The 26,991-nt window shown below is 38.1% G+C and overlaps 1 protein-coding gene across 1 annotated transcript; it reads left to right on the plus strand.

Annotated features, from left to right (window-relative positions):
* The first annotated feature begins 1,142 nt into the window (after positions 1 to 1,142).
* On the plus strand, positions 1,143 to 24,277 carry LOC121251212. Its single transcript, XM_041150575.1, has 2 exons — positions 1,143 to 1,158; positions 23,615 to 24,277. Exon 2 carries the CDS (start codon positions 23,660 to 23,662, stop codon positions 23,975 to 23,977), a length of 318 nt encoding a protein of 105 aa, XP_041006509.1. The 5' UTR covers positions 1,143 to 1,158; positions 23,615 to 23,659; the 3' UTR covers positions 23,978 to 24,277.
* The last annotated feature ends 2,714 nt before the right edge of the window (positions 24,278 to 26,991 follow it).

Consider the following 26,991-nt stretch of genomic DNA (forward strand, 5'->3'; position numbering starts at 1 on the left):
TTTTTGTTAGGAGAAAAGTCAATAAAGACAGTATGTGCAATGTACCGAGACACCAAACATGATCAAATGACAAGACAAATGAAGAGCATCTCTTGCAACATAGCCAACTATAACTACAGAAGAGCCCAAAAGGACCATGATGGCATCTCCTCCTCCCCCCCCCCCCTCTCTTACACTGATATTTAATAAAAATCCTACTACAAGATGTCAAGAACCCGGGTAATTTAGGTTGTTAGGCAATGGGATGCTAAAATATTGACAGATTAATTTTAACTCAAAACTAAGAGAGCTACAAGATGCTTAAGAGAGCATGCTGGATAAAATTCCAGAGAATTCTGAGTGTATTTAAAGACCTTCGTCAATTTTAAGCATCATTTTGAAAACAAAGCATGTGACTTCAAGGCAGTAAAAAAAGGGGTTCATTATTTACTTCATGCAACAAAAGTTTTCTCCTTCAATCTCCAAAATAGTTATTTAGATTCTCCAAGAAAGCTGGTACTTCCTAATTCCAGTGCATGATAGCAGATTTGGTAATGAAATTTTTTTAAAAGTTATTTAGCAGGATATAGGATTTCACAGACTTTTACCAGATCAAGTAGTAAGTTAATTAATCCACATGGATACTAATTAAAAAATAGAAGTATGAATCTGTCAAAATGGGAAAACCTGCTTTGCTGTTTTCACCTACTTATAGTCGACCTTTCCACATGCACTTGTTGGATTGTGCAATACAGAAAAGGAAAACTTGTCCAATTGGATTTGGACAAGTTTAGTTAGTAATTGTCATGTATACATTTTCACAGGTGACCTGTGCTAAGCTACCAACTCCCCTAGTTTTTCCTGATATTTTTTTTTTTCTTTTCTTTTGGACACCCATCTTCCCTAGTTTTTAAAACCAAAGTAAAGGCCACCATCCCACTAATCTCAAAAGTCAACAGTGCGTTCTGTACTTTGGTATGGCATCTTCCTCTTTATATTATTTTGTCTCAGAAAAAGTATCATCTCATATTCACCAGCTCAGGGACTTAAAGCCAAATCCAGAATAATTATATTATCCTTAACCTCTACGACCTGTGATGGAGAATTTCAGGCGATACAAGTTTCATACATACATGCATGCATACGTACATACATACATACATATATATATATATATATACACACACAATATACCCCCAACAACATGGTTGCAAACTAAAGAGGCTCATCAGTTTTGTTATCAAATCAGCATAGAACACCACTACCTGAATCCAAGTTTTGGTATGACTCATGAGAATGTTATGTCAATGAGAATGCCTCTTGGGAGCTATGAGAAAAATTACCCAGTTTGGATTGTAAATTAATGAGAATTCTATGATTTTTCTGCATCAAAATAAGTGTGTTAATAATTTAAGTATTCAAAGAATATTAAAAAAAAAAGGGGGTTGAATTGCAGTAGCTATTCCTCAAGAAATTATCATCCTAATTACCAATAAATTCTCACAACCAGTATTCATCCTAAATCAGTTGAATCATTTTTGTCAACTTAAATAGCTTACTGCTTTATGATCAAACAGAGGTTAAACCATAAAAAGGAGCAGTTTCCTTGGTTGCAAGTTTGACATTTTATCTCACAAAGTGAATAAGATAAAAATTAGAAAAGCAAAAAAATCTTCAGCAGCAAGAAAATCTCACTGAATTCACATTCTAGCAGATTTCATTGTTTTTTTCAGAAAAGAATTGGACATATCTTGGCTGCTTGCTAAATTTCAGAGGACTGCAGAAAGAAACAGACTGCAAACAACTCTCCACTGCAATTTGTTTCCATAGGAAGCCAAATAAGTAATGCATTATTTAGTCACAGTAAATGAAGATGATGAATTAGAACTGAGTCAACCAACATGTTGAAATTGTAGCCTTTTGGAACGTACCACCTGTGCAGCAAGTAAAGGGCAATGAATGATGCACAAGGACATTTAATTATTACCCATTGAAATATGGTCACCAGCAGTATTTCAAAGATCTGACAAACCACATCATATATTGTCACGGACAACATATCTCAGTAACAGTAAATAGTTAAGCCATATATTACCGTCCTATCTCACTTTCATTTTACTGTATTGATAGATCTGTACCATCAACCATAGATCGGCTCTTATTTTTTTAAATGACAAATTCAAAAATTGGGGGATAATCATCAAAATATGATAAGAGTTGCATAAATGCATAGAATATAGAATTTTTCATAATTAGAAAATCTATAGTCAAATACCCCTTGGTGCCATAATCTTTCCTCACAATTACGTCAAAATACATGGAATGAGGAAAATCACAATCAGACTGCCTGGCAGGGTCGTGAAACATGCCATAGTCCACCGTCAGAGTGGGGGAGGACGTGGAATTCAACACAAGGGTTCCCTCAACGCTAGATGGTATTCCTAAGTACCAAGAAGGCCCATTAATGAAAGCCTATTACCATCCCCATAAACCTACTTCCTCACAAATCACCTTCCTGCAATCTCATTCATTACAGTCAACATAAAATATTTATTTATCCTTACTGATCGTCAAAACACAGATCGGATTTCTTTCTTCTGAGTGCTTTGCTCCAAGGTCTACCAGTACCGTGTCAACCTGCCCATTGTAAGACATCTAGAAGTAGCAAAAGACAACCTCATTCACATGAAATGAAGATGAAAGTGGAAGATGATATTATATATCTAATTACAAGTCTGATCCTGATCAGCAAGTAATGAATGTTAAGGAAAGCATAAGCCGATTGGTAAGTAGATTGTAAAATAAGGATAAATTCAATGCCAGGATCAAACTAGGCAAGTCTTGGTTACTGTGAAGAATATTGAACTAATGACGGTAGTGCATTTGGTCTTGTTTTATTTCTAGGCCTCATAATTGTTTCAGAATTCCGTTCTCATTATTCGGAGAACCCGAAGCACCTTGTATTGTTCAATCTCTAAACTAGAAGTCTAGAAACAAACCCAGCACCAGCTATTCTAGAAGTGTAATGTACTGATCACTTAAAATGGGGTTACACACATATATGGGGTCCTCCTTATCAAGTTCACAAAAGCAAAGCAACCCTTTTAGCTGGGAATTCACATCACAAAACCAAATTCAGAGTCAGGGGGATTAGCTTTCTTCTTAAGCTTAAATCCTTGATTCACGGCAATCGATATTGTCGACGTACGAAGGTCAAACAAGAGGAGCATTTATCCTGGTTTTCCTCGATCGCTTGCGAATAATTCTAAGCAAGAGGCTGATGGGTGGTCTCGATAGATGCAAACTTACAAAATGGAAACAAGAATTTCCATGACGAATTGGGATGGCAAGTCTTGTAGAGTAAATGGTCTCTCACCCAGTACAAAGCAAATTCTTCGTGTTTGCTTAGTTTAGAGTACAGAAATATCTACATGTACACCTAGTTCAATGGTGAGGATAGGGCTTAATCCTAGATTTCGAGAGTTTTTGACTTTTTGTGGTCCTTCTTGTTCAAAAATTCATGATTAAAACAGGATTTAGAGTCCAAGGTGCTACTTTTGGTTCTAAATATTGTCTTTGTACTAAGAGCTTTGGTTGAATACAAACCTTGTTCTGAAATTTAGATTCTGTATGGGATTGTACCCTACCGTCGATAGTGTCATTGTAGAGAATACCTATATTGTGCAGGTTGGCTTTCTATATTTATCAGGTGTTTATAGAAAATTACACTGCTGGTAGGGTTGTGCAGAAAATGTTCAGATCCGATCCGTCTGTGCGAGCCGATTTCACCCGACCCGAAAAAACGGGTTGAATTAACTTGCGGGTCGAACCCGCTGAAACCGACTACACCGTTCTAACTTCTCACTCCTCTGTAAGTCTGCATGTCCCATTAAAAAGCAAAGCAAAACAAAAGAAGAACTTCCTGTCAGCAACGTAAGCCCCTAGAAAATCATAAAAAAAAAAAAAACTAAAAACACCCTCTGATTAGTGCAAGACCCACTACACAATTACAAAGTCGAATTCAAGTGATCTTTTGCCTCTGGATTGCATGCGGCTAAATAAATGCCATCACAAGTGGTCGAAATTTAATCCTCAGAGATCTTGTTGTCGCTAGCGATATTTATTGGCGAGGGAAACTTGTCGATCTTGTCCTTGTTGTCTTTGTCGTCTCTATCTTTGTCATTTTCTTTGACTTCGTTGAACACAGGCTTAGTAGCAGTAGATTGGAAACCTAGAGGTTGAGGAGGCTTGAGCTTCGGGGTTTCGAAGGGTACCTCCTTGATGGTGTCTTCCTCAGCTGAAGAGGGGGTGGTCTACTCTCATTTGCATCAGATCTCGGTCTTGGTGGTTGAGTTCCCACCAAAGAATGCTGCTGCTTTAGTAAATCATATGACTTTGCGGTGCTTACACAGCAAACCATTGAAGATTTTTTGATAAAAAATTGTTTGGGACAGCACCACCACCTAAGCCATTATTGGTTTGAGCTCAAGAATGAAATAGACAAATTTAACCCAGAAGTTACAGATAGAGAGGACAACGTTGTCTACCTGATTCATCGTCATTGAGGGCAAGGCAGTTTTGTTCTGATTTGAGCTTGTTTTGTTCTATAGCTAATTTGGTTTTATCTCCTCCAGTCTCGGGTTGGGTCGGTCCATATCAGTTTGTTTCCTTCTGAATGCGGGTCGGGTCGGGTCGGACCAAAACACGAACCGGGTTGATCGGGTTACAGCCCTAACTATTGGTTTGACAAAGGATTTTCCCACACTTTTCATTGACTATTCAGAATGTAATATATACAGCATACAAAACTATTTTAGGAAATAATTGCAACGGTTACAAGAATTATAAAGATCACAGCAATGAATATACAATCAGTTTTGATTTGTTGTGATAGCAGAGTATCATGGACAGCTTGATTGTTGACTTGATACTTTCTGTTTGACTTGTGAGTGATTCTGGCAATCTTCCTTAATATGCCCCTGCAAGATTGAGGTTCCATCGGCAAGTCTAATCTTGTTACGAAGAATATCAGTGTGTTGTCTTGACAAAGGCTTAGTCAACAGATCAACAAGTTGGTCTTGAATATGAACGTGTCGGACATGAAGTGAACCACGTTGAACTAGGTCTCGGACAAAGTGCAGGTCAATTTGGATGTGTTTCAATCTAGAATGTTGGACTGGGTTGAAACTGAGATGAGTAGCTCCAAGGCTGTCACACAGCAGCAATGGTGGCTCTTTGAGGGAGAAACCAAGCTCATGAAGTAAGGCTTGAAGCCACCTTGTTTCGGATGCAGCATTGGCAAGAGTGTGATATTTAGCTTTCATTGAGGAACGTGCAACAACTCTTTGTTTCTTGGAGCTCCAAGAGATGAGATTGGATCCAAGAAAACAAATGTAAGCCGATGTGGAGGTTCGATCATCAACATTTCCTGCCTAATCAGCATCTGAAAAAGTGGTTAAAATAGAATTGACACTTTTAGTAAACTGAATACCATGAAAATAGTTTGTTTCAAGTATCAAAGGAGCCTCTTGGTAGCTGTCCAATATGTGATTGTTGGCTTGTGCCTAAATTGGGACAACTTGTTGACAACAAACGAGTTGTCAGGACGGGTCAAAGAAAGATATTGAAGACTCCTAATGACATGCCTAAACTCAGCGCTATCAACTGGGGCAGTGCCATCAACGAGATGAAGGGAAGTAGTGGTGGATAGAGGGGTGAAACTTCCTTGGCACTGAGCATATTAGTGTTGGACAGTAAGTCATGGACATACTTGTGTTGGGATAAAAAAACACCTGCCCGAGGGGGGATAACTTCCACCCTGTGAAAGAAACTGAGAGTGCCCATGTGACGCCCTCGACTCCCACGTGTTATTTTTGTGGAGTTCGTGATACCGGGATGATGACCATAAGGATCACGCACCCCAACGACCAGTGCTCAAAATGTGTACAACATACAATAAATGTACAACATAATATTCACAGCGGAGAAAATAAAAGGTCTTTCTTTATTAAGTACCAGAATTGTACAAAAAGCAGTAAAATAACTTTACAAGAATTTTACAGTCTTCCGACAGATAATTTAAAGAAAACAAATAACATAAGAGAAACAAATCCCAAAATGCTGAACAACATATCAGCGACTTAAGCTTCTGGCGGAGTTGGTCCTTCAGGTTCATACTCGGGCTCTGGGTTAAACTCTACGGCACCATAAAACAGAACCGTAGGATAAAACACCACAATGAGATTATGACATCTCAACAAGTAATTAACCAAAACAACATCTAAGAGATTTAAAACACATTTATATAAACACGCGTCCCCATACGAACAGAATAACAACCCACATTCAACTTCCCAAAAATATCATTTTTATACTTACACCAAAAATCCCATTTTTGGTCCCAGTTATATTTATTATGAAATTATGCATACACCACGGTCTCCCCTATGGACCGTCCGCACACCCTGGCTCTCTTCGTCACATCACAGGTAACGTCCGTGCATGAGACTTTGTAACGAGCGATGTCCAGTTCCGCGCCTAGCGCGTACATGGCCAAGCATCCTCTAACCTTGCCAGCCAAAAGGTCACGGAATCGGTACGAGAGTGTTATCGTCTCGTCCGTTCCAGTCGTCGTCCTGCGACAACTCAGGGGATGTCACGTCAGTCTGTTACGCTCCCGAGTGACCAGAGGAGTTCCACCGAGATAATACCCCATCTCGACTTGGGGTCATGATACACACGCACCCACATGTTCAGTAACCAATGCAACAAACCACGTAACATCACAGCACATTATAATAAAACCATAAATATACAGTTCAATCATTTAATAGGAATATATAATTCATTTATAAAATTAATCATTTATTTACAATTTCACCATTTCACAATACACGTCATACCCCGTCCTCCAAATCGGCCCATGACCCAATTCCAACAAATCATTACAATCAACAGTTACATCAGAAATGATAGTTTACAAAATACAATTACAACAACTTTATTAATAAAACTGGAAAATTACATACGTACGAAGATTGTAAATAATCTGAAAGATCAAGCGAAAGGGTGTTGCTCAAGATGGCGGCTCAACGGCGACACTCGGCGGTGCTCACGGCGGCGGAGGGTAAAACTCACGGTGACGCACGACAAAATTGTTCTAACACACTCGGATTTTCAACCAAAATTCACCATACAAAATTATAAACTAAGAATCAAGATGGGAAAATCATAACACAAGAAGGAGCAAAAATCATGGAGATGTTTAAAATGAGGAACCCATGGCCTATTTATAGGCCAAGCACGGCAGTTTGCGAGGCCACGTGTCGCACGGGTGGAAGAAAGGTGAAAACGGCAGTTCAAGCCGTGGAGGAAAGATGACATTTGGTACGGATGCGTGGCGTGGTAGCTGGACAGCGCAACCTGAAGCTCACTACCGGTCGACACAGAGCTGCTCTAGGCGAAAGATGGTGGCAGCGTGGAGTGGCAGCTGGACAACAGTTCTACGAAATTCCTAGCTGATCGACAACAAGAAGAAAAAAAATAATAGAAGGAGGAGGTGGCTCACGGCAACTGCTGAAACAAGAAGGAAATCAGAAGAAACCGGAAGAAACCAGAAGAAGAAAGAAGAAAGAAGGAGCTTAGCAGCGCAAGGGAGAAAGAGATGAAGCCCTAGACGTCATCCTCCAAAACGACGCCGTTCGGAATAAAGGGCTGGGTTCTTCATCACCGCACGGGCTGGGCCCTGCTGGGCTGGGCTTCGGCTCAATCACACACACACACAAGGCTGAGTTGGGCTTCGGGCTTCACACAACACTAAGCCCAAAAACAAACACTCACACACAGCCCACAATAAATAATCACTACAATAAAATTACACAAAAAAATACTAACACATATATATATATATAAATAATAATAAGGAAATTAAAAACCCAACATACCAAAATAATTAACAATAAAATAATACACTTAAAAATAACATAAATAAAATAACACAATAACATATTTAAATAAATAATTAAAAACCCAGAAAAAATAGGGATCTCACATCCTCCCCCCTTACAAGAAATTTCGTCCTCGAAATTGCCAAGTTCCTTCATTTATTCTAAAACAAAATACAATACAATACAAAGCTCAAAACAAATTTTGAGAAGAAAACAAACATTCAAAACTACCCGAACAAGTAAGGGTAAAACTTTCTCATGTCTGCCTCTCTCTCTCCTACGAAAAATCCTGAGCTAAAGGATCTCCCCAAGATACCATAACTAGATGTATCGTTTTGGATCTTAATTGTTGCTCCTTCCTGTCCAAGATCTGAGTTGGAACAACTTCATATGTGAGATCAGACCGGAGTTGAATGCTCCCTGGATCAACGAAACGTGGCTCATGCTGACCAAAACTCTTCTTCAATGACGACACGTGGAAAACATCATGAATCTCTCCAAAATGTTCTGGCAAGGCAATACAATAAGCAACTGGTCCAACCTTCTCCAGAATCTGAAAAGGGCCAACATATCTCGGACTAAGTTTCTTTTTCTTACCAAAACGCTTAACGCCTTCCATTGGAGAAACTTTGAGGTAAACCCAATCACCATCCTCAAATAATAAATCTCTTTTCCTCGTGTCCGAATAGCTCTTCTGACGACTCTGTGCAGCTGCCATCTTGTCTCTTATAATTTGAACCTGATTTTTCATCTCCTGAACAATTTCTGGTCCAAGTAGATTCCCTTCGCCAACTTCATCCCAAAACAAGGAAGATCTGCACTTCCTCCCATAAAGAGCTTCATAAGGGGCCATTTGAATAGTTGCTTGAAAACTGTTATTATAAGCAAACTCTATAAGCGACAGATGACTTTTCCAACTTCCCTTAAAATCCAAAACACAAGCTCGCAACATATCCTCAAGAGTCTGAATAGTGCATTCTGATTGACCATCGGTTTGAGGATGATAAGCACTGCTGAATTTCAACTTGGTTCCCAAAGCTGTTTGCAAACTCTTCCAGAAGTGAGATATGAATCGTGGGTCTCTATCTGACACTATACTCTTGGGTATTCCATGAAGACGCACAATTTCCTTGACATATATCCGAGTCAAAGTTTCCAAAGTATCAGTTTTAGAAATAGGTAAGAAATGGGCGCTCTTGGTCAACCGATCAATAATAACCCAGATTGAATTCTTCCTACTAGGCATCCTTGTTAGACCAATTACAAAATCTATTGCGATGTCGTCCCATTTCCACTCAGGAATAGGGAGTGGTTGAAGATAGCCAACGGGCCTCTGATGCTCAACTTTAACCTGCCGACAAGTTGTACATTTTGCAATAAACAAAGCAATGTCTTTTTTCATTCCCTCCCACAAAAAACTTTTCTTCAAGTCTCGGTACATTTTTGTACTTCGAGGATGAACTGAATAAGGCGCTACATGGGCCTCAGCCAAGATTCTTTCTTTAAATTCTGAATCTATAGGAACCACCCTACGATTACGGAATAAAAGAATGTCATCTCTGCTTAGACTGAAATGCGCGGGTCCTTGTGACTTCTTGACTCTTTCTTTAATATCTAACAACTTAGAGTCATTTTCCTGCAGAGTCTTCAACTCCTCAAAATCAAGAACTCGGATATCATGAATTGAAGTCAACACCTCTTCCTACTGTGAACTCGCAGCAAGAAGTCTCCTTATTCCAGAAAGGAGAGAGTCTAACCCTGATGACTCAGCCTCATCAACTGAATAAGACTTCCGACTTAGTGCATCTGCAACTAGATTTGCTTTTCCTGGGTGGTACTTAATCTCACACTGATAATCACTGATTAACTCTAACCATCTTCTTTGTCTCATGTTAAGATTTTTCTGCGAGGAAAGATGTTTAAGGCTCTTATGATCAGTGTAAATTTCACAAGTCTCACCATATAAATAGTACCGCCAAATTTTGAGAGCGAAAACCACAGCTGCTAACTCCAAGTTGTGCATGGGATAATTCTTCTCATGATCCTTCAGTTGGAGGGATGCATACACTACAACTCTTCCCTCCTGCATAAGAACACATTCCAAACCAAATTTGGAAGCATCACTAAAAACCACAAACGGCTTTTGAGGTTCCGGAAGTGCCAAAACAGGTGCTGTAGTTAACCTCTTCTTCAGCTCCTGAAAACTCTTCTCGCATTTGTCGGATCAAACAAACTCCACATTTTTCCTGATAAGAGTAGTGAGAGGTCTAGACAATTGAGCAAAACCTTCCACAAACCTGCGATAATAACCAGCAAGTCCCAAAAACTTCGAATTTCGTGCACCGTTGAAGGACGTGGCCATGCCAATACAGCTTCGACCTTACTTGGATCAACTGCTACTCCATCCCGGGACATAACATGACCAAGAAATTTAATCTCTTCCAACCAAAATTCACACTTATTCAGATTTGCATAAAGTTGATGTTCTCTCAACTTACCCAAAACCAATTGAAGATGCCTGGCGTGCTCTTCCGGTTCTTGAGAATAGACCAATATATTATCAATAAAAACTATCACAAAAGAATCCATATAAGATCGGAATTCTCTATTCATCATATCCATAAATGCTGCAGGAGCATTGGCTAATCCAAAAGGCATCACTTTAAACTCATAATGCCCAAACCTAGACCTAAAGGCAGTCTTAGGTATAACCTGATCTTTTATCCTTAATTGATAGTATCTCGACTTTAAGTTAATCTTTGAAAAAAAAGTTGCACCCTGGAGTTGATCGAATAAATCATTAATCCGAGGTAGGGGGTACTTATTCTTAATGGTTACCTTATTGAGTTCTCGGTAATCTATACACATTCTAAGGGTACCATCCTTCTTTTTAACAAATAACACTGGTGCTCCCCAAGGTGAAAAACTAGGCTGAATAAACCCCTTATCTACCAATTCTTGTAATTGACTCTTCAACTCTTTTAACTTTGCTGGCGCCATTCGGTACGGAGCCTTATGAATTGGTGCCGCACCAGATTCTAGATCGATGGCGAACTCCAAATCACGAACAGGTGGCAAGCCGGGCAAAACATCCACAAATACATCAGAGAATTCCTTTACAATCGGAATATCTGCTACAGATTTCTTTTCCGAAAGTGCAGACACCACATGAACCAAAAAGGCATCCGCCCCATTAGCTAAGTCCCTGCTTGCTTGAATGGCAGATATAACTACAGGTTTTGATTTTACCTTACTTCCTATAAACTCTAAATACTTCCCTCCGGGTAGTTGAAAACTAACTATCTGACTGCGACAATTAATGCTGGCAAAATACTGATATAACCAGTCCATTCCCAAAATAATGTCAAACTCAAGTAATTTAAACATTATCAAATTTGCCTTAAGAGTCATTCCACTAATAACCAAAGGACAACCTAGGGAAACCTTTGAACACCACACAGTCTCTCCATTTGGTAACTTCACTACCAAAGACTGTGATAAAGGTTTAAAGACCAGGTTGCACATCCGTGCAAACGTGGCAGAAATGAACGACTGAGATGCTCTCGAGTCAAACAAAGTGCAAGCATAATAATCATACAGTCGAGTTCTACCTAAAAAGATTTAAAACTACCAATTAAATCTAACAAAACAAAACACCCAGTAAAGTAACTTCAAATGATTGGATAGAAATCTATACCTGTGATGACTCCAGCATTTTGGATTTCCTAAGCTTCATCATCTACCTCACCAGGTGTCACTGCGTAGACCCTAGCTTGAACAGTTGGTCTTAGGGTAGTCCTCTCACCACGGTAACTGGCAACTGCCTCGGTTCACCTGCATCATGGTAGGGCAGCTGCAAGCAAGATGTCCCGTTTGCCCGCATCTGAAACACTGAATCTTAGACATGTGGCACTCGCCGACATGCGACCTATTGCATTTGCCACATACTAGCACTCGACCCCCCATTCGTACTCCGGTGGCCATCTGCGGTCGGGCCCCAGTCTTGGAAATAAACTTAGGTGCAGATCCCAAACTTCCTTCCCCGAAAACTCTTCTCTTTTGCCCAATTGGAGCAGCAACAGGATCAATAAACTCCCGCTCTGCAATCTAAGCAACCTCTACTAATTGCTGAAAAGTCAAAATTTGCAAACAAGCAACCTGTCTACGGATCTCTCGCCGTAGACCCTCCTGAAATCGCTCGATCCGCATCTCCTCTGTAGCAATCAAATGTGTAGCAAACTTCCTGAGTTCTATAAACTTCTGGGCATACTGCTCGACCGTCATCTCCCCTTGCACTAAATTGTTAAACTCTCGTGCCTTTTGTTTCCTCATAGTGTTCGGAAAGAAACGATCATTGAATTCCTTTTTAAACCGCGGCCAAGATACCGCTGCAATTGATCCTAACTCCATTTCCAGAAGCTCTCGCTTGGTCCCCCACCAAGCAGTCGTATCACCTTGCAACAGGTAACTTGCGTATAACACCTTCTGAGTTTCACTACACCCACAGATCTCAAATGTCTTTTCGAGATCACTAATCCACCTTCCAGCACGAAGTGGATCCTCTTGTCCAGAAAAAGCAGGGGTCCTATGAGCTAAAAAGCGTTCGTACGGACAACCATTCTGTTGCTCCATTTGCGGCGGAAAATTCTGTTGAAGAAATTCTGTCATACGGGTTAAAGCTCTAGCCATGGCGAGATTCCCATCAGTACAAGACAAGTTAGTCTCAGGTTCTGGATGTGACATTCCTGATCAGTCCATCTTTCTGATAAAAACGTGCCCTTTTAAAACTCGATATTTTTAAATTACAATAAAATTTTCTGGTACTGTACCTGGGTATTTATACGGTTTTACCCAAAGCCAGACCACTCTGATACCACCTGTGACGCTCTCAACCCCCACGTGTTATTTTTGTGGAGTTCGTGACATTGGAATGATGACCACAAGGATCACGCACCCCAACGACCAGTGCTCAAAGTGTGTACAACATACAATAAATGTACACCATAATATTTGCAGCGGAGAAAATAAAAAGTCTTTCTTTATTAAGTACTAGAATTGTACAAAAAGCAGTAAAATAACTTTACAAGAATTTTACAGTCTTCCGACAGATAATTTAAAGAAAACAAATAACATAAGGGAAACAAATCCCAAAACGCTAAACAACATATCAGCAACTTAAGTTTCTGGCGGAGTCGGTCCTTCAAGTTCATACTCGGGCTCTGCGTCAAACTCTACAGCACCATAAAACGGAACCGTAGGATAAAACACCACAATAAGATTATGATATCTCAGCAAGTAATTAACCAAAACAACATCCAAGAGATTTAAAACACATTTATATAAACATGCGTCCCCATACGGACAGAATAACAACCCACATTCAACTTCCCAAAAATATCATTTTTATACTTACACCAAAAATCCTATTTTTGGTCCCAATCATATTTATTATGAAATTACGCATGCACCACAATCTCCCCTATGGACTGTCCGCACACCCTGGCTCTCTTCGTCACATCACGGGTAACGTCCGTGCATGAGACTTCGAAACGAGCAATGCCCAATTTTGCGCCCAGCGCGTACATGGCCAAGCATCCCCTAACCTCGCCAGCCAAAAGGTCACGGAATCGGTACGAGAGCGTTACCGTCTCGTCTATTCCCGTTGTCACCTTGCGACAACTCAGGGGATGTCACGTCAGTCTGTTATGCTCCCGTGTGACCAGAGGAGCTCCACCGAGATAATACCCCATCTCGGCTTGGGGTCGTGATACACACGCACCCAAATATTCAGTAATCAATGCAACAGACCACGTAACATCACAACACATTTTAATAAAACCATAAATATACAGTTAAATCATTTAATAGGAATATATAATTCATTTATAAAATTAATCATTTATTTACAATTTCACCATTTCACAATACACGTCATATCCCGTCCTCCAAACCGGCCCATGACCCAATTTCAACAAATCATTACAATCAACAGTTACATTAGAAATGACAGTTTACAAAATACAATTACAACAACTTTATTAATAAAACTGGAAAATTACATACACACGAAGATTGGAAATAATCTGAAAGATCAAGTGAAAGGGCGTTGCTCAAGATGGCGGCTCAACGGCGGCACTCAGCAGTGCTCACGGCGGCGCAGGGTAAAACTCACGGTGACGCACGGCAAAATTGTTCTAACACACTCGGATTTTCAACCAAAATTCACCACACAAAATTATAAACTAAGAATCAAGATGGGAAAAACATAATACAAGAAGGAGAAAGAATCATGGAGATGTTTAAAATGAGGAACCCATGGCTTATTTATAGGCCAAGCACGGCAGTTTGCGAGGCCGCGTGTCACACGGGTGGAAGAAAGGTGAAAACGACAGCTCAAGCTGTGGAGGAGAGATGACATTTGGTACGGACGCGTGGCGTGGTAGCTGGACAGCGCAACCCGAAGTTGTGAAAACCAAACTCCAAAAGAGCATTCTTCAAGGTGTATACCATGCCCAAGGGGCTTGTTTAAGCCCATAAATTGCTTTTCGCAGCCTGCACACATGATTGGGCTTGGACACATCTTTGAAGTTAGGAGGTTGCAACATATAAACTATCACAGTGAATTTCCCATGCAAGAATGCATTATTAATGTCCATTTGCTTGAAATTCCAACCATTCATTATAACTATAGTAAAAACAGTGTGAATGGTGACAGGTTTCATGATTGGGCTAAATGTTTCTTTGTAATCAAGCCCAGGATGTTGATTGTAGCCTTTTGCAACAAGTTGGGTTTTGAACTTATCCACAGAACCATCAACTTTTCTTTTTACCCTAAACATCCATTCATAGCCTACTGGTTGGCAATTTGGAGGAGATGAAACTAATTCCCAAGTTCCATGCCTCATCAGAGCTGTAAGCTCATTGGACATAACATCACGCCACTAAAAATGATTCACAGCTTGACTCACACAAGCTAATTCAATGAGTTTGGTTTGAGGGTGTTTGGAAACTAGATATAACTGTTTGAGTTTAAAAATTTGGTTCATGGTTCGTGTAGTCATTTTATGAACACGAGTTGACTCGTGTAAATAGGAAGAAGACCTATAGTGTTGTCCTATCTCGAGTTGACTCGTGTAAATAGGAAGAAGACCTATAGTGTTGTCCTATCTAAAAGAGAAGCATGCATGATGGATTTATGCTGTGGAAGTTATGGCAAAGGTGGTCAAGCCACAAGGTGAGATGACAAATCTGTCACGCAAACACAAACAACACACAAACCGAAGTTTATAGACTTTTTAGAGCAATAAAACATGTCTACTGGCAATGGCAAGATATTCTATGTTTAATTAGCCTCCTTAATTAAAGGATATTATATTTTGGCACATGAAGGAGAATGGAGTAATTGGACAAATTATGGGCCTATTTCAAGCGGTTCATGGTTTATAAAATGCTTAATCTATCATCATCATTAAATAGCTGCAGGAATGCAGCCCGTAATACCACAAATAAAGTCAACATGCATCACTCTCATAATCTGGTTCCAAACCCAAAAGAAGATGTTTTGTACATTCAGCTAGCTCAATTCTTTTTACTCAAACCAACCTTTATTGTTGCAAGAGCCCAATTAGTAAATCCATGTACGTTTTATATGTTCTATTACACATCTTGGATACTTTACTGTAGTAATAATAATAGCAATGGAATTAATTTAAACATGCTCGCCATCTCCAAAACAAGTGAATTCAACCATTTCCAGGAGGAGGCCGAGATCAAATGATTTCTAACTCGGCCAGAGTCCAGTGGTAAGAATAGTAACTGTAACACCCCGTGTAGCACCTCGATCCCGAAGGTCCAGAGAGTTAGCTCTTAATACTTAATATCAACTTCAATAACACAACTATAAAATCTAGAAAACTTCATAAAATATTAATTCATTTACTCAACCCAAATATTTATGTTCATTCATAGGGACACTAAAGAAATTCTCAATAATATAAATTAAAAACTCTCCAAAGACTCGAAAATAAATCAATTTACTAACTACAATTCTCAAATAAACACTTGTACCCTCATGCACTTATTCCACAACGATCATCACACCTTACTAAAACTTTCTACTCTTGTTCTCTAGCTGAACCATCAAAATTATCTGAAAAATATTTGGAGATAAGGGCTGAATTATCAACAACTCAGTAAGCAAAAAACATATACTAGTGTGTAAATATGAACATTTATAAGAATTCAGAATGCTGAACAAAATATTTTCTTTCAAAATGAAGAATCAGAATACTTATTTTCAGAATGCAAAATCATAGCATATTACCAAAAATATAAGAGCAAAACTTCCAGAAAACATTTCTATGCAAAATTTCCTTTGGCAGAGCACAACTGAACATATTCATCTTATCTTATCATATCATAATAGAGACCATGTTTAACCTCAGTGGTAGGGTTATGCAAACCCCGATAGTTAACCGAGCAGAAATAAAATGTGAATCTTCCTCTTATTCATTCTCGAAGTCCCAAGTGTGCACATAGGAAAGACCACACAGAAAACTACTTTGTTTCCAAAGTGGGTGCACCAGAAACAGAAAAGTTGGTATCAACCCGAACAGAGGCCACAGTTTTACACCAGTGGTAAGGTAAGAATAGAACAGAAACAAAAACAGAATGTTATACCAGATGTTTTCAAAAATCACATTATATCATATTAGAGTACAGAACATCTTTAGAACAAAATACAATCTTATCACAAAAAAATATAATTTATGCGCAGAGTTTCATATCCTCTCTTTTTTGTATAGTTCAGAAATAAAATGCCAAAATAGCTCATGTCTACACCAGTCATGCCAGAAATTACTTTATTCTTATATAGAATTTCATGAGTAATGCAGAACAAATAATTGTGGTAGTTCAAATTTTCTTTTTAAAAGCAACTATGCATACTTTTCCAAAAATCAATTTTATTTTTATGCAAAGTCTAGTATAGAAACCCCGCTTACCTGGACTTCTTAACTTTTTCAGAATTTTCCTCAAAATGCCGAACAATAATTAATCGTCATCTATAAAATAATCACATAAGTCCCATAAATTTTCAATCAAGTACGTATTTCGATATTTAAGCCTAAACTTTTAAAATAACCTATTTTAATTTCTCAAGACCTAAAATTTCTCTTAGCCCTAAAGTATCATAACTTCCCAAATTCCTCAATACCCACATAATTCCTCTTACTATTATACACTAGGTCACTTCTAAATTACATAATAATATTATACTAAATACAACTATGCCACAAAATACATCTCTAGTTTAAAATTTCTCTTAATATAATTATAACAAAGCTGATTAAAAATTAGGAAAGTAAAAATTTCATTTAATTAAAAAAAAGACTAATTAGTTTTTTTTTTTTTTTGCAGGATTTAAAATAAAAACTTGCACTTACAATGTACTTCTAAAAATATATTATCACTAATAATATATCTCAAATCTTTATTTATTTTCTTTATAAAATCTTGAATTTAAAACTATATACAGACCAAAATATGATCAACCTATAATTAGTCTAATGATAAGGGTATTATAGGGATTAAACAAAACACATAAGGGCTCTTTTAGAATAATCGAAATTCATACATAGCGGTATAACTTCGTATGGAGCCATACTCACTGAGCGATGGAGGGCACGGAGGCGGCGAGCTGGGCAGTTGTTTACGGTGGATACGCTGGCGTCCGGATGGCTGAGTACAAAGAGATAAAGCAATGAGAAAGAGACCCATTGACAAGAGAAAAATACGTGAAAATGATAGAGTAAACTGAGAGAGAGTGACACAAAGATGCCGTCGATGGCTTACCAAGAGGGACGCGGCAGGCAAGGACCAACGTGGAGTGACCGTCGAAGTTTTCTGTGCCGGTGGTAACGACGTGGAAGGGCTGGCACCGTGTGTGGTGGCTTTGAACGAAAAAGGCATTGGGTTGTTGTTGCTCTATTTTCGGGGGCTAAAATAGGGGACAACGACCGGGTTTTTCCATGAGATGGGTGGCTCGTGGTGGTGCTAATGGTGGCTGGGACGCATGGGGTTGGGGTTGGATTTCTAACACAGCAACACCACGGACATTCCACTAGTCGTCCCGGACAAGCCTTGATAGCGGCAGTGGAGTGGGGGTCTCGGTTTGGCCTTCTTTGATGAGAAGGACTAGCGGCGGCAACTCTAGTATAAACGTTGAAGGTGAAAACTATGTACATGAGACTGAGGGCTAATCGTACGTGTATATATAGAGGAAAGGATGACCAGAAGAAAACCCTAGAGATGAGAGAGTGGCGTGCATGCAGTGACTAAACAGACGCAAATGTGGAGTCTGAAATTATTTTCATGGGCTAGGGCTCTTTAACACGAAAATAATTGGCCCACGACTTGGATATTGAACGGGGTTAATGCATGGCCTTTTTAAGTTTTGGACCTCAACTCAACCTGAAAAAATTACACTTGTCCCATAAATTTTTCCGGTGAAAATCTATTTGGTTTACCAAAAGATTCAAAACCTAATTATCCAACCTATTGAAAAATCATAATCCGCCAATAAAAAAAAAAAAATCCGGGCTAGAGGTAAAAAAAAAAAAACACTAGTTAACCCGTAGTGAGCTTTTCTTACCCATAAACTCAAAAATTTTGTAAAGCGAGCTTGACTAGGCTCGAGTGTTACAGTAACTGTCAAATCGAGCCCAAGACTTTTCATTCATGTTACCACGCAGATATTCCCCAGAGCTATTATGATTTCCTCGTGGCTAGGTCAAATCTCTGAAACGAAGAGGGGAAATTACAGCCAACTCACTCTTCCCTTCATCTTTGAGGTGAATTGCGGACCACTTTGTATCTCAAGGAAAACAATAGACCCCAGAAGTTGGTGATATTCAATTAGAACACTTTGAACTAATGATTATATAGTATGTATTTGGTACAAATATGTACTCCCTACAATCAAAATGAGTGGAGAAAAAATGCCTAAAAATGATTGCATGATACTCCATTATAGAAGTGCATACTCCACTATAGAAGTGCCCCAACGTACGTATTATATATTTGTAGCCATGGAAGCATGCTAGTACCATTTTGTTAAGAGAATAACTTCAGGCTGGAGACTCCTATAAAGTTAGAATATCGGAGACCAGTAAGAAATAGACACGTAAGCGAGCGCACATGACCTCCCCTCCCCCTCTCTCACTAGATCCGATTCTCCCTTTCCCCCCTCTCTCTGCTCTCGATCTCTCTCTGTCAAAAGAGAAAACCTCTGCTCCCTCTCTCTCTGCTCTCTCACTAGATCTGAAAGAGGAGACCCTCACTGCCTCTCATCGAAGCCACCAAGATTTTGAATTGGTGAAAAAGAAGAAAGACAGAGCAAGAGGGGAGAAGTAGAACCCAGACAGGAAAATGCAGAGTGGTGGAGGTTTTAAAGCAATAATATTAGTGTTAAATCAAGAGACATTTTGAAAGGAATCAGAATACCTTTTTATGCGTAGGCATACCCTTGAGAAATCTAGAAAAGACCCACCTTTTCAAAAATCAAAGAAAATCCCACAAAAACAAATTCAAAAGGAAAATAACTTAGCTGCTCCATTCTGAAACCCTAAAACCACTGCTGAGGTCTAAACCCAGTGGAATTCCAAGGAACACAAAATAAAGAAATAGAACTATAGAGTGAAGACCAAGAAAACTTCCATGAAATTGAACTAGGAATGATCAGAAGTCTAGGAGAGTAGGGCTTTTAGGTAAGACTTTCCCAAAAGAAAAAGAAAAAAGAAAGAACTTTATAAGTTAGAGCTAACTAACATTTGTATCTTTGGCTGCAACCACTTCATATCTCAATTGGGAAAGAAAAACAAGTTGACTCCTCACGAAAGGAACTAAGAAGGAACCATGAAACAAAGCAAGGTAGGAAAAATAACCAAATTCGAAAAACAAGGGAGACTCTGAACTCTTGAGGATTTGAAGCAGTTTAAAAAAGCTGCTAAAGATCTATTCTCTCTCCCTTTTCCTTATGGCATCAGCAACAAAGAGAAGGAAAAAAAAAAAAACAACTGAAACTACGAAGGGAAAGAGAGAAAATTGAGGGAAGCTGAAAAAACAGGTTGGTAAGCTTCAAGGAATGAATCTACTTTTGCTCAAGAACTTTAGCCAGTGAGAGAGAAAAGCTGAGAGTGTAGGTGGTGGGCTTTGATTGGTGGAGATGGTGTTTGGGGATAGTGTAACTTATGGAAAAGTTCCCTCTTATCGAAGGAGAGAGAGGGAGAGTCGATCGAAGCGATTCTGAAATCGAAGGAGAGAGAGTAGATCGAGAGGGGTTCAGGAGAAATTATCGAAGGAGAGAGAGGAAATCGAGAACGAAGGAGAGAGAGACTAGATCGGGAAGGACAAAAAAAGATGACCCTGTATGCGTCCCCACATTAACATGGCATGGAAGGCTTACATGTCCCCTATTGATTGGTCTCCGATAAACTCACATTTTAGGTGTCTCTGTTTTGAAGCTTTTTTGTTTTGTTAATTTGAAAATATTTTGTTCCGTTACACATTGTTCAATTTAAAGTTGCATGCTTAGTCTGTAAAAAGTGTAACATGAGTTGGTGGTTTATGCAACGCAGCCGCTCAAGAATTATTCTGGATGTCGTGCTTTTCAGAGAGATGATTAGGTACTTTTCTTTGAATCTTTTGCTTTGGCAATATTCCCTTTCTTTTCCCTTTGTATTCTAATTTGTAATCAATGCTTTATCTATTTTATTCACCTTTTGTTATTTTTGGACGAGTATGGTAATCTTATTCCAAATGAAGAAAATATACAATTAGGAAAGACAACAATTAATAACAGAAATACAGCATAACTTAAGGTACAAGAGTTGTCATTCAAAGGGAACAAACAAAACCATGTACAGCAATTTGCACAGCCGGAAACATCTAGTGCAGCAACCAGTATTCAAAAGAGCTTGAATAAATATAATCATTCCCACCTCCAACACAGCAGGCTTACATTTCCACCACAACAGCTAGGCCTAATTACATGACCTTTTCCACCACGAACAGCACAAGGCTGGACTAAAAACTAGACTTAAGTTTACCATCAAAGAAGAGAGTACATCCACTACAAGGGGACAGAGAACCCAGCCACAACCACACCAAGTTTTGAAAGCAATGGCAGCACTTCAAAACGAGCCACCAACCAGCATTACCAAGAACAATAGAAGCAAATCCACACAACCATAAGTAAGAGCAGTCCAATAAGAAGGCAAAGGGGCATCCCACCTAGAGCAGAACTACCAAAACTAATAAAGAACAACTTACTTTTCCAGAACAAAAGGCTCAAGGATAAAAGTTTATTAGTGCCAACAAAGAGTGAAGGGGTAGTTTAATTGGCTGAATTAATCCCTTTATATATTTTAAAAAATACAAGATCATTAGTGCCATGCAAAGACTGATTCTCAAACAAGATGTCAGAGATTTAAGCTAGAAACATTACACTGATGCAACCTCAATATTTTTTTTTTCCAGTCTTGATCAAAAGGTTGGGTATTTGGCATGATTGCTTCTACTGTCTATTTTGGACTCAAAGCACCTGTTGATTTTTAAGCACAGAGGTAGTATTGCGGCCAAAGCCCTGGAAGGGAGCGTATATATGGCAAGTAAAATACTCGTCAAGCTTTTTCTTACGACTTACTGTGGCTCCAGTACTATTAATTATTAGGATGTTGATATATAGTTGATGTTGCATATTTATTTTTGCTTCAATTTTTTGGAAAGATGATACTGATGTTTTGATGATTGAAATCAAATTGTTGCCTTCTGTACTCGATCTGTCTTGTGATCAACGGAGGAAAATTACTTGTTTTCATGTATCTCAGAAAGAAAGTGCCCCAACGTCAAGAACATAAAGAACGTTTTAATTTGCAGGCTTCTTTCCATCAAGCATGCTTAGACGTCTCACACAAGCTCAAAAGTACTATAGCTAGGTAGGCATAAAACTTGGAAATTTGACATGTTTCTGCGTGCTTGTGAGATCACTGAAGACTAACTTAACGCGTCTTCACCATTACTCAAAAACCAAAATGAGGACAGTAGTTATCCGTATGTGGGTGTGGTGCGTCAAAAGTTGTGGGCCTAGCCAAGCTCATGCGTGTATCCAAATCCGGTTAACTTCTAATGGCATAATATTCCATTGTCTTATAATTTAATCAAGCTCCCTATAGTGCTACTTGACTTCATTTCAAAGAAAAATGACTTTTGACTTGCATACTCGGTTTCAATGGCCATTATTATTATTTTTTTTGGTTTCAATGGCCATTGCAAGAAGCATTTGTTTTTTTTATAATAATGACATTTTTAAAGTTGATTAGAGGATAAAGTTTTGTTTTACAACTCTAATCATTTGGTCTGGTGCTGCACTAAGGATTCTAGTGTATTCCTATGAGAGATACACACAATACATATACACATGATTAAGATAAAGGTGCACACAATACATGATGCATCTCATGCGAGGAAGACAATATATATATAGATTAATGAAAGAATAGGTCCAAAAATAATTTGAAAATTAATTACTTTTTTCTTTTCCTGTCAACAGCTGATCTGTTGTTTCTCATACATGTGTTCCAAATGAAGAAACTTTGAGAACATAAAGAGCGATGTTAAAACTTAAATTAACAAGTTATCTAGTTAAGGTTTTACCTTAGATTATGAGCTAAAAACCAGACAATAGCCAGTACAATAATGGTTGAACAAAGACCACAAAGATGAGAAATTGAGGACGATGATCTATAACCATACACATGAAATATTACAGATCTAGAGAAGTCGGTCTGCATTGATGATCAAGGTGAGCATAGATGCTGATATGCGTTTGATGACAACAAGTGGATCGAGCAATAGTTAAATACTCTGTTGAAGTGAAACCATATATTGGGTCCCTATCAGAATTACATACACTGGTATTGATTCTCCTGCACTGTCCAAATTGGGTCCACAACTTAGCATCACTCTAATTATAAAATTGGTATCTATACGTTGGACCAACTTGTTTAGATAAAGATTTAGACATCACATCAGGTGGCTATGATTCTCTGATCAATTACTTGATTTTTTTCTAATGAATCAGTCCGGTTTGATAATATCTTCTTCCATCTTTTCCTCTCTCTCTCTCTCTCTCTCTCTCTCTCTCTCTCTCTCTCTCTCTCTTTTGTCTGAAGCATATGTATGTTTGGGGACCCTTGGTCTGTACTCAAATGAAACCTTAAAGATACCATAAAATTTTCAATTAATCCATTTGCTAAATTTAGTGATCATAATTGATAGCTCCGAAAAATGGAAAAAAAGAGAGAAAAAAGAAACCTAATTGAAAGCTTTGTATAATGTGTATAATTGGGCAGATTTGTCGGCATGTTGGCTTTGGAAGACCCCACATATGTAGAGGGGGGAAAAGAAAAAAAAAAAAAAAAAAAACAAACACTCACAGGTGAAGGTCCTTAAAAGGCACCCATTAACCTTTGTGATAAACACTAGCACTAGCAACACCACCACCAAATTTCCATTATCAAAAGCCACATAGAGTGCAGAGAGAACTTTGCCCTCCAAGTTCCAAACTTGAAACCACCCCCTTCTCCATCTCCATCTCCATCTCTTGACAAAGTCCGGCAAAGGGTCTAAAAATATACATATATATCCCCGCACTCGTCCCTTTGACTACAAAGATCATGTGGCGTATGCTGGCAGCAGTGAGGCGAAACCTCCAAAACATAAAGAAGAGCCCAAGAGTCGCCGATGAGAGTATGTTTGCAGGTGGAAATGGAGGTCGTGATCAGTTGCCGATCTATGGGCGTAGACAAAATGGATGGAATGGCTTTTCGCTTATATACAGCGTTGTGCGAGTTCCGATTTCGATTCTTTCGTGCTTTTCACACCCACATGTGAATGGTACCGACGGGGTGTGGGTGTCAGGTGAGTTTGCACAGCTTTCAGAGATGAATCATCTCATGGTAAACGACAGCATGCGCTATGCAATACTAATGTAGAGATGTCAATGTAAGTGAGCATTAGATTGGTTTAGGTTCTTGCTTTCGAAAGGACTTTGGGGTTTTCTACCTTCTTTACAGTAGTTTTTTTTTTTTTTTTGGGCTTCTTCTTTATAGTAGTAGACAAGTACTTGCATGGATATATATTATATATTGCTCGCCTAGCTAGCTAGCATGTGGTGATCAGTGTATAAAAATAGTTTTGTACGTCTACCAGTACTAGTACTGTATTTATAATGTTGGTACCAATTAAGTGCTTTCTACATCCATAAATGAATGGAGTCCATGGATTTATATGAATCTCTCTCTCTCTGTCTCTCTCTCTGTTGCAGCAGGTTTGCTTGCCTAGCTTCTGCTTAAATATTATTATTAATTTGTTCAGTCATCCTGAGATTAATATATATGCGCTAGCTAGGAATATAATGAACCAAAGTAATTAAAGAGAATGATTACTGCTGATTGGTTTTTGAACTAATTAATAATGGCACATCAAGTTGGTCATTACCATCATTATTGTTATTATAGTACTAGTACTCGAATGAATTAATTTAGAATTAGATGATATTTAATAATGGATATATGCAAATTGAAGTTTGGTTATGCAACTTATATATATATATATATATATATATATATATATGTTTAGTGGGAGACCAGATCAGAGAGAAATTGGTGCGTGTGAGACAAGTGAAACTAGTTAGTGTGGGGATGTAAGGCCTGGAATCAAGAAACTCATGAAGAATAGACATGAGAAATTGCAGAAATTGAAAAATAGAGATGCCAGAAAGCAAGAAACTGCAGCATAAGCTGGTCTGAAGGATGAAATTTTGTTCATATAAACAAGGAAGTTTTGTCCTGTCACAGGAATGAATACAAATTACTACTGATCTATTATTCATGTAAATGATCATGTATATATATAGGCCGATTTGTAGTCGTTGGTTAATTAATTACCAATTACCTTTTATAATTGTGAGATTTAGAAGTAAAAGGATGGGGTTTTTAAACCCTAATTTTCTTCAAGGAAAAAAAAAAAAGATTTTTCTTCTCGTTATTTTTTTAAAAAACTGCTGCATGTAGATCTCATAAATAGCGCCTCAAGATCAGTTTTGAAACGTCGTACGTTGAAGCTAGGTAGTAAACCTAGTTCTTTTGCAACTTTTGGCGACATATTTACATATTTTTGGGATAGATAGATAGATATATGCTGATTGTTAAATGAAAAATGGTTTGGCCAGAAATGATAAATTTCATAAAAGTAAACTCACAAACTAACGTACTTAATTTATGTGATATATCAGATTATAAAATTACTTTTATTTCAAAATAGATCTAACATATCATATGAAATCAATGTTAGTTTGAAGAAATTGAAATATATATAAATGAATCACATGAAGCTAGTGCTGAGGGGGATCGAGCTAGCTCCACAGCGCTAGCTTCATGTGATCAATCTGATCATGCAGTACACATTGCATGCATATATACCCTTCTTCCACTGAAATATTCTTGTATTAAATGGAGGGTTCATTTAATTTGCCCCATTTTACAAGGTTTGTAACCCACCATGAGCATATGTTTGTAATATACCCTTAGTTAATGCCTATATTAAAAAAGATATATATAATATCCTTAATCAATCCAATGAAATTAAGCAGCTTGATACTCCAGTCCTAGCTAATTCCCCTCTAATTAGTTTAAAATCAAAGCTAGCTACCTATGGGAATAAATTCCATATATAGGTTTATTTACAAGCTGCTAGCTAGCTCCTACTTTGTTAAGACACCCTGCCGGCCAGAAATGTATTGCCGACCTAGCTTGTTTTTAAGCAATTAATACGGTCATTCCAAAATTCCTTGATTTGGTATTAATGTTTTCCATGATCATCATCCCCAACCAATATTATCTCCAAAGAGAAAGAAACCAAGGGGGGAAAAAAAAAAAAAAGAAAAGGAAAAAAGCATTGGTGGTAATTGGAAGTAATGAATTTGTGGAAGTAGAAGTAGTATTAGTAGTCTTGAATAATGAGTGGGGAGCCTAAAAGAAGATATATCATGTGGTTGGGTTTATGTCCATAATAAGTGGGAAACAAGCAAAAGATATAGTCAACTGCTCCAACTATTTCTTGCTTGTTTTGCCTACCTACCTACCCTGCTACTTCTTTATTAATATTAAACACGCGTATTTACATATTAATATGTCTGTGTTTAAGTAAAAAAATAAAAATGATAAATCATATATTAATGTGCGGTATATGGATGATAAGTAGAATTTTTTATTGATATTAATGCCACTCACTACTGCTTCTTGGTTGGTCCTACAAATTATAGATCGGTAGAATCTCAAATGATATTCAAATTTGAATAAAACTTTCTACAATATCGTTCTATTTATATATTACTAGGAGCGTATCAATCAATGAAAAAATAAAATCAAATACCCGGCCCACTCATTTAGCTGAGTATGCACACTAGAGGGCCCACCCCCATTGACTTGAAAAGAAAGCCCAAAAGAACAGTACTCATGTTAATGCGACACGTAGTAGTACTGACATGTAAGTTAGAAAATTACACGTACATGATGACATTTGTGAATAATTACCTGATGGATTAATTTATGAGTTCTTAATTTGATTATATATATATATATATATATATATATATATATATGCGGCCCTGATCATGATCTGTAAGAACTTACGTACAGTACTAGTAAGTAAGAAGTCATGTAGCTAGATGAAGGAATCATATAGATGTGTTTCATCAGTAATCATTAACAACATTGACATATATACGTGGAACTACTTAATTCAGGTACCTTTCAATGTCACTTTTATCTTATCTTTTGCTTGCTTAAGAAACACGGTATCATAGTGCTAAGCTCCATTATTAATGCCCTCCACGTTAATTATTTCCTTCTCTATCTCATCTATACAGAAATACTTTAGCTATAAATTACGAATTATATAAAAATAATCTCATAAATTAATGGCATGTCTTGATATAGTTAATTTA

The sequence above is a fragment of the Juglans microcarpa x Juglans regia genome, chromosome 2D (assembly GCF_004785595.1).
Source record: "Juglans microcarpa x Juglans regia isolate MS1-56 chromosome 2D, Jm3101_v1.0, whole genome shotgun sequence".
NCBI lineage: Eukaryota > Viridiplantae > Streptophyta > Magnoliopsida > Fagales > Juglandaceae > Juglans > Juglans microcarpa x Juglans regia.

Coding starts and splice junctions, on each gene's coding strand:
- LOC121251212 (XM_041150575.1), top strand. CDS start 23,660: ATGTGGCGTATGCTGGCAGCAGTGAGGCGAAACCTCCAAAACATAAAG.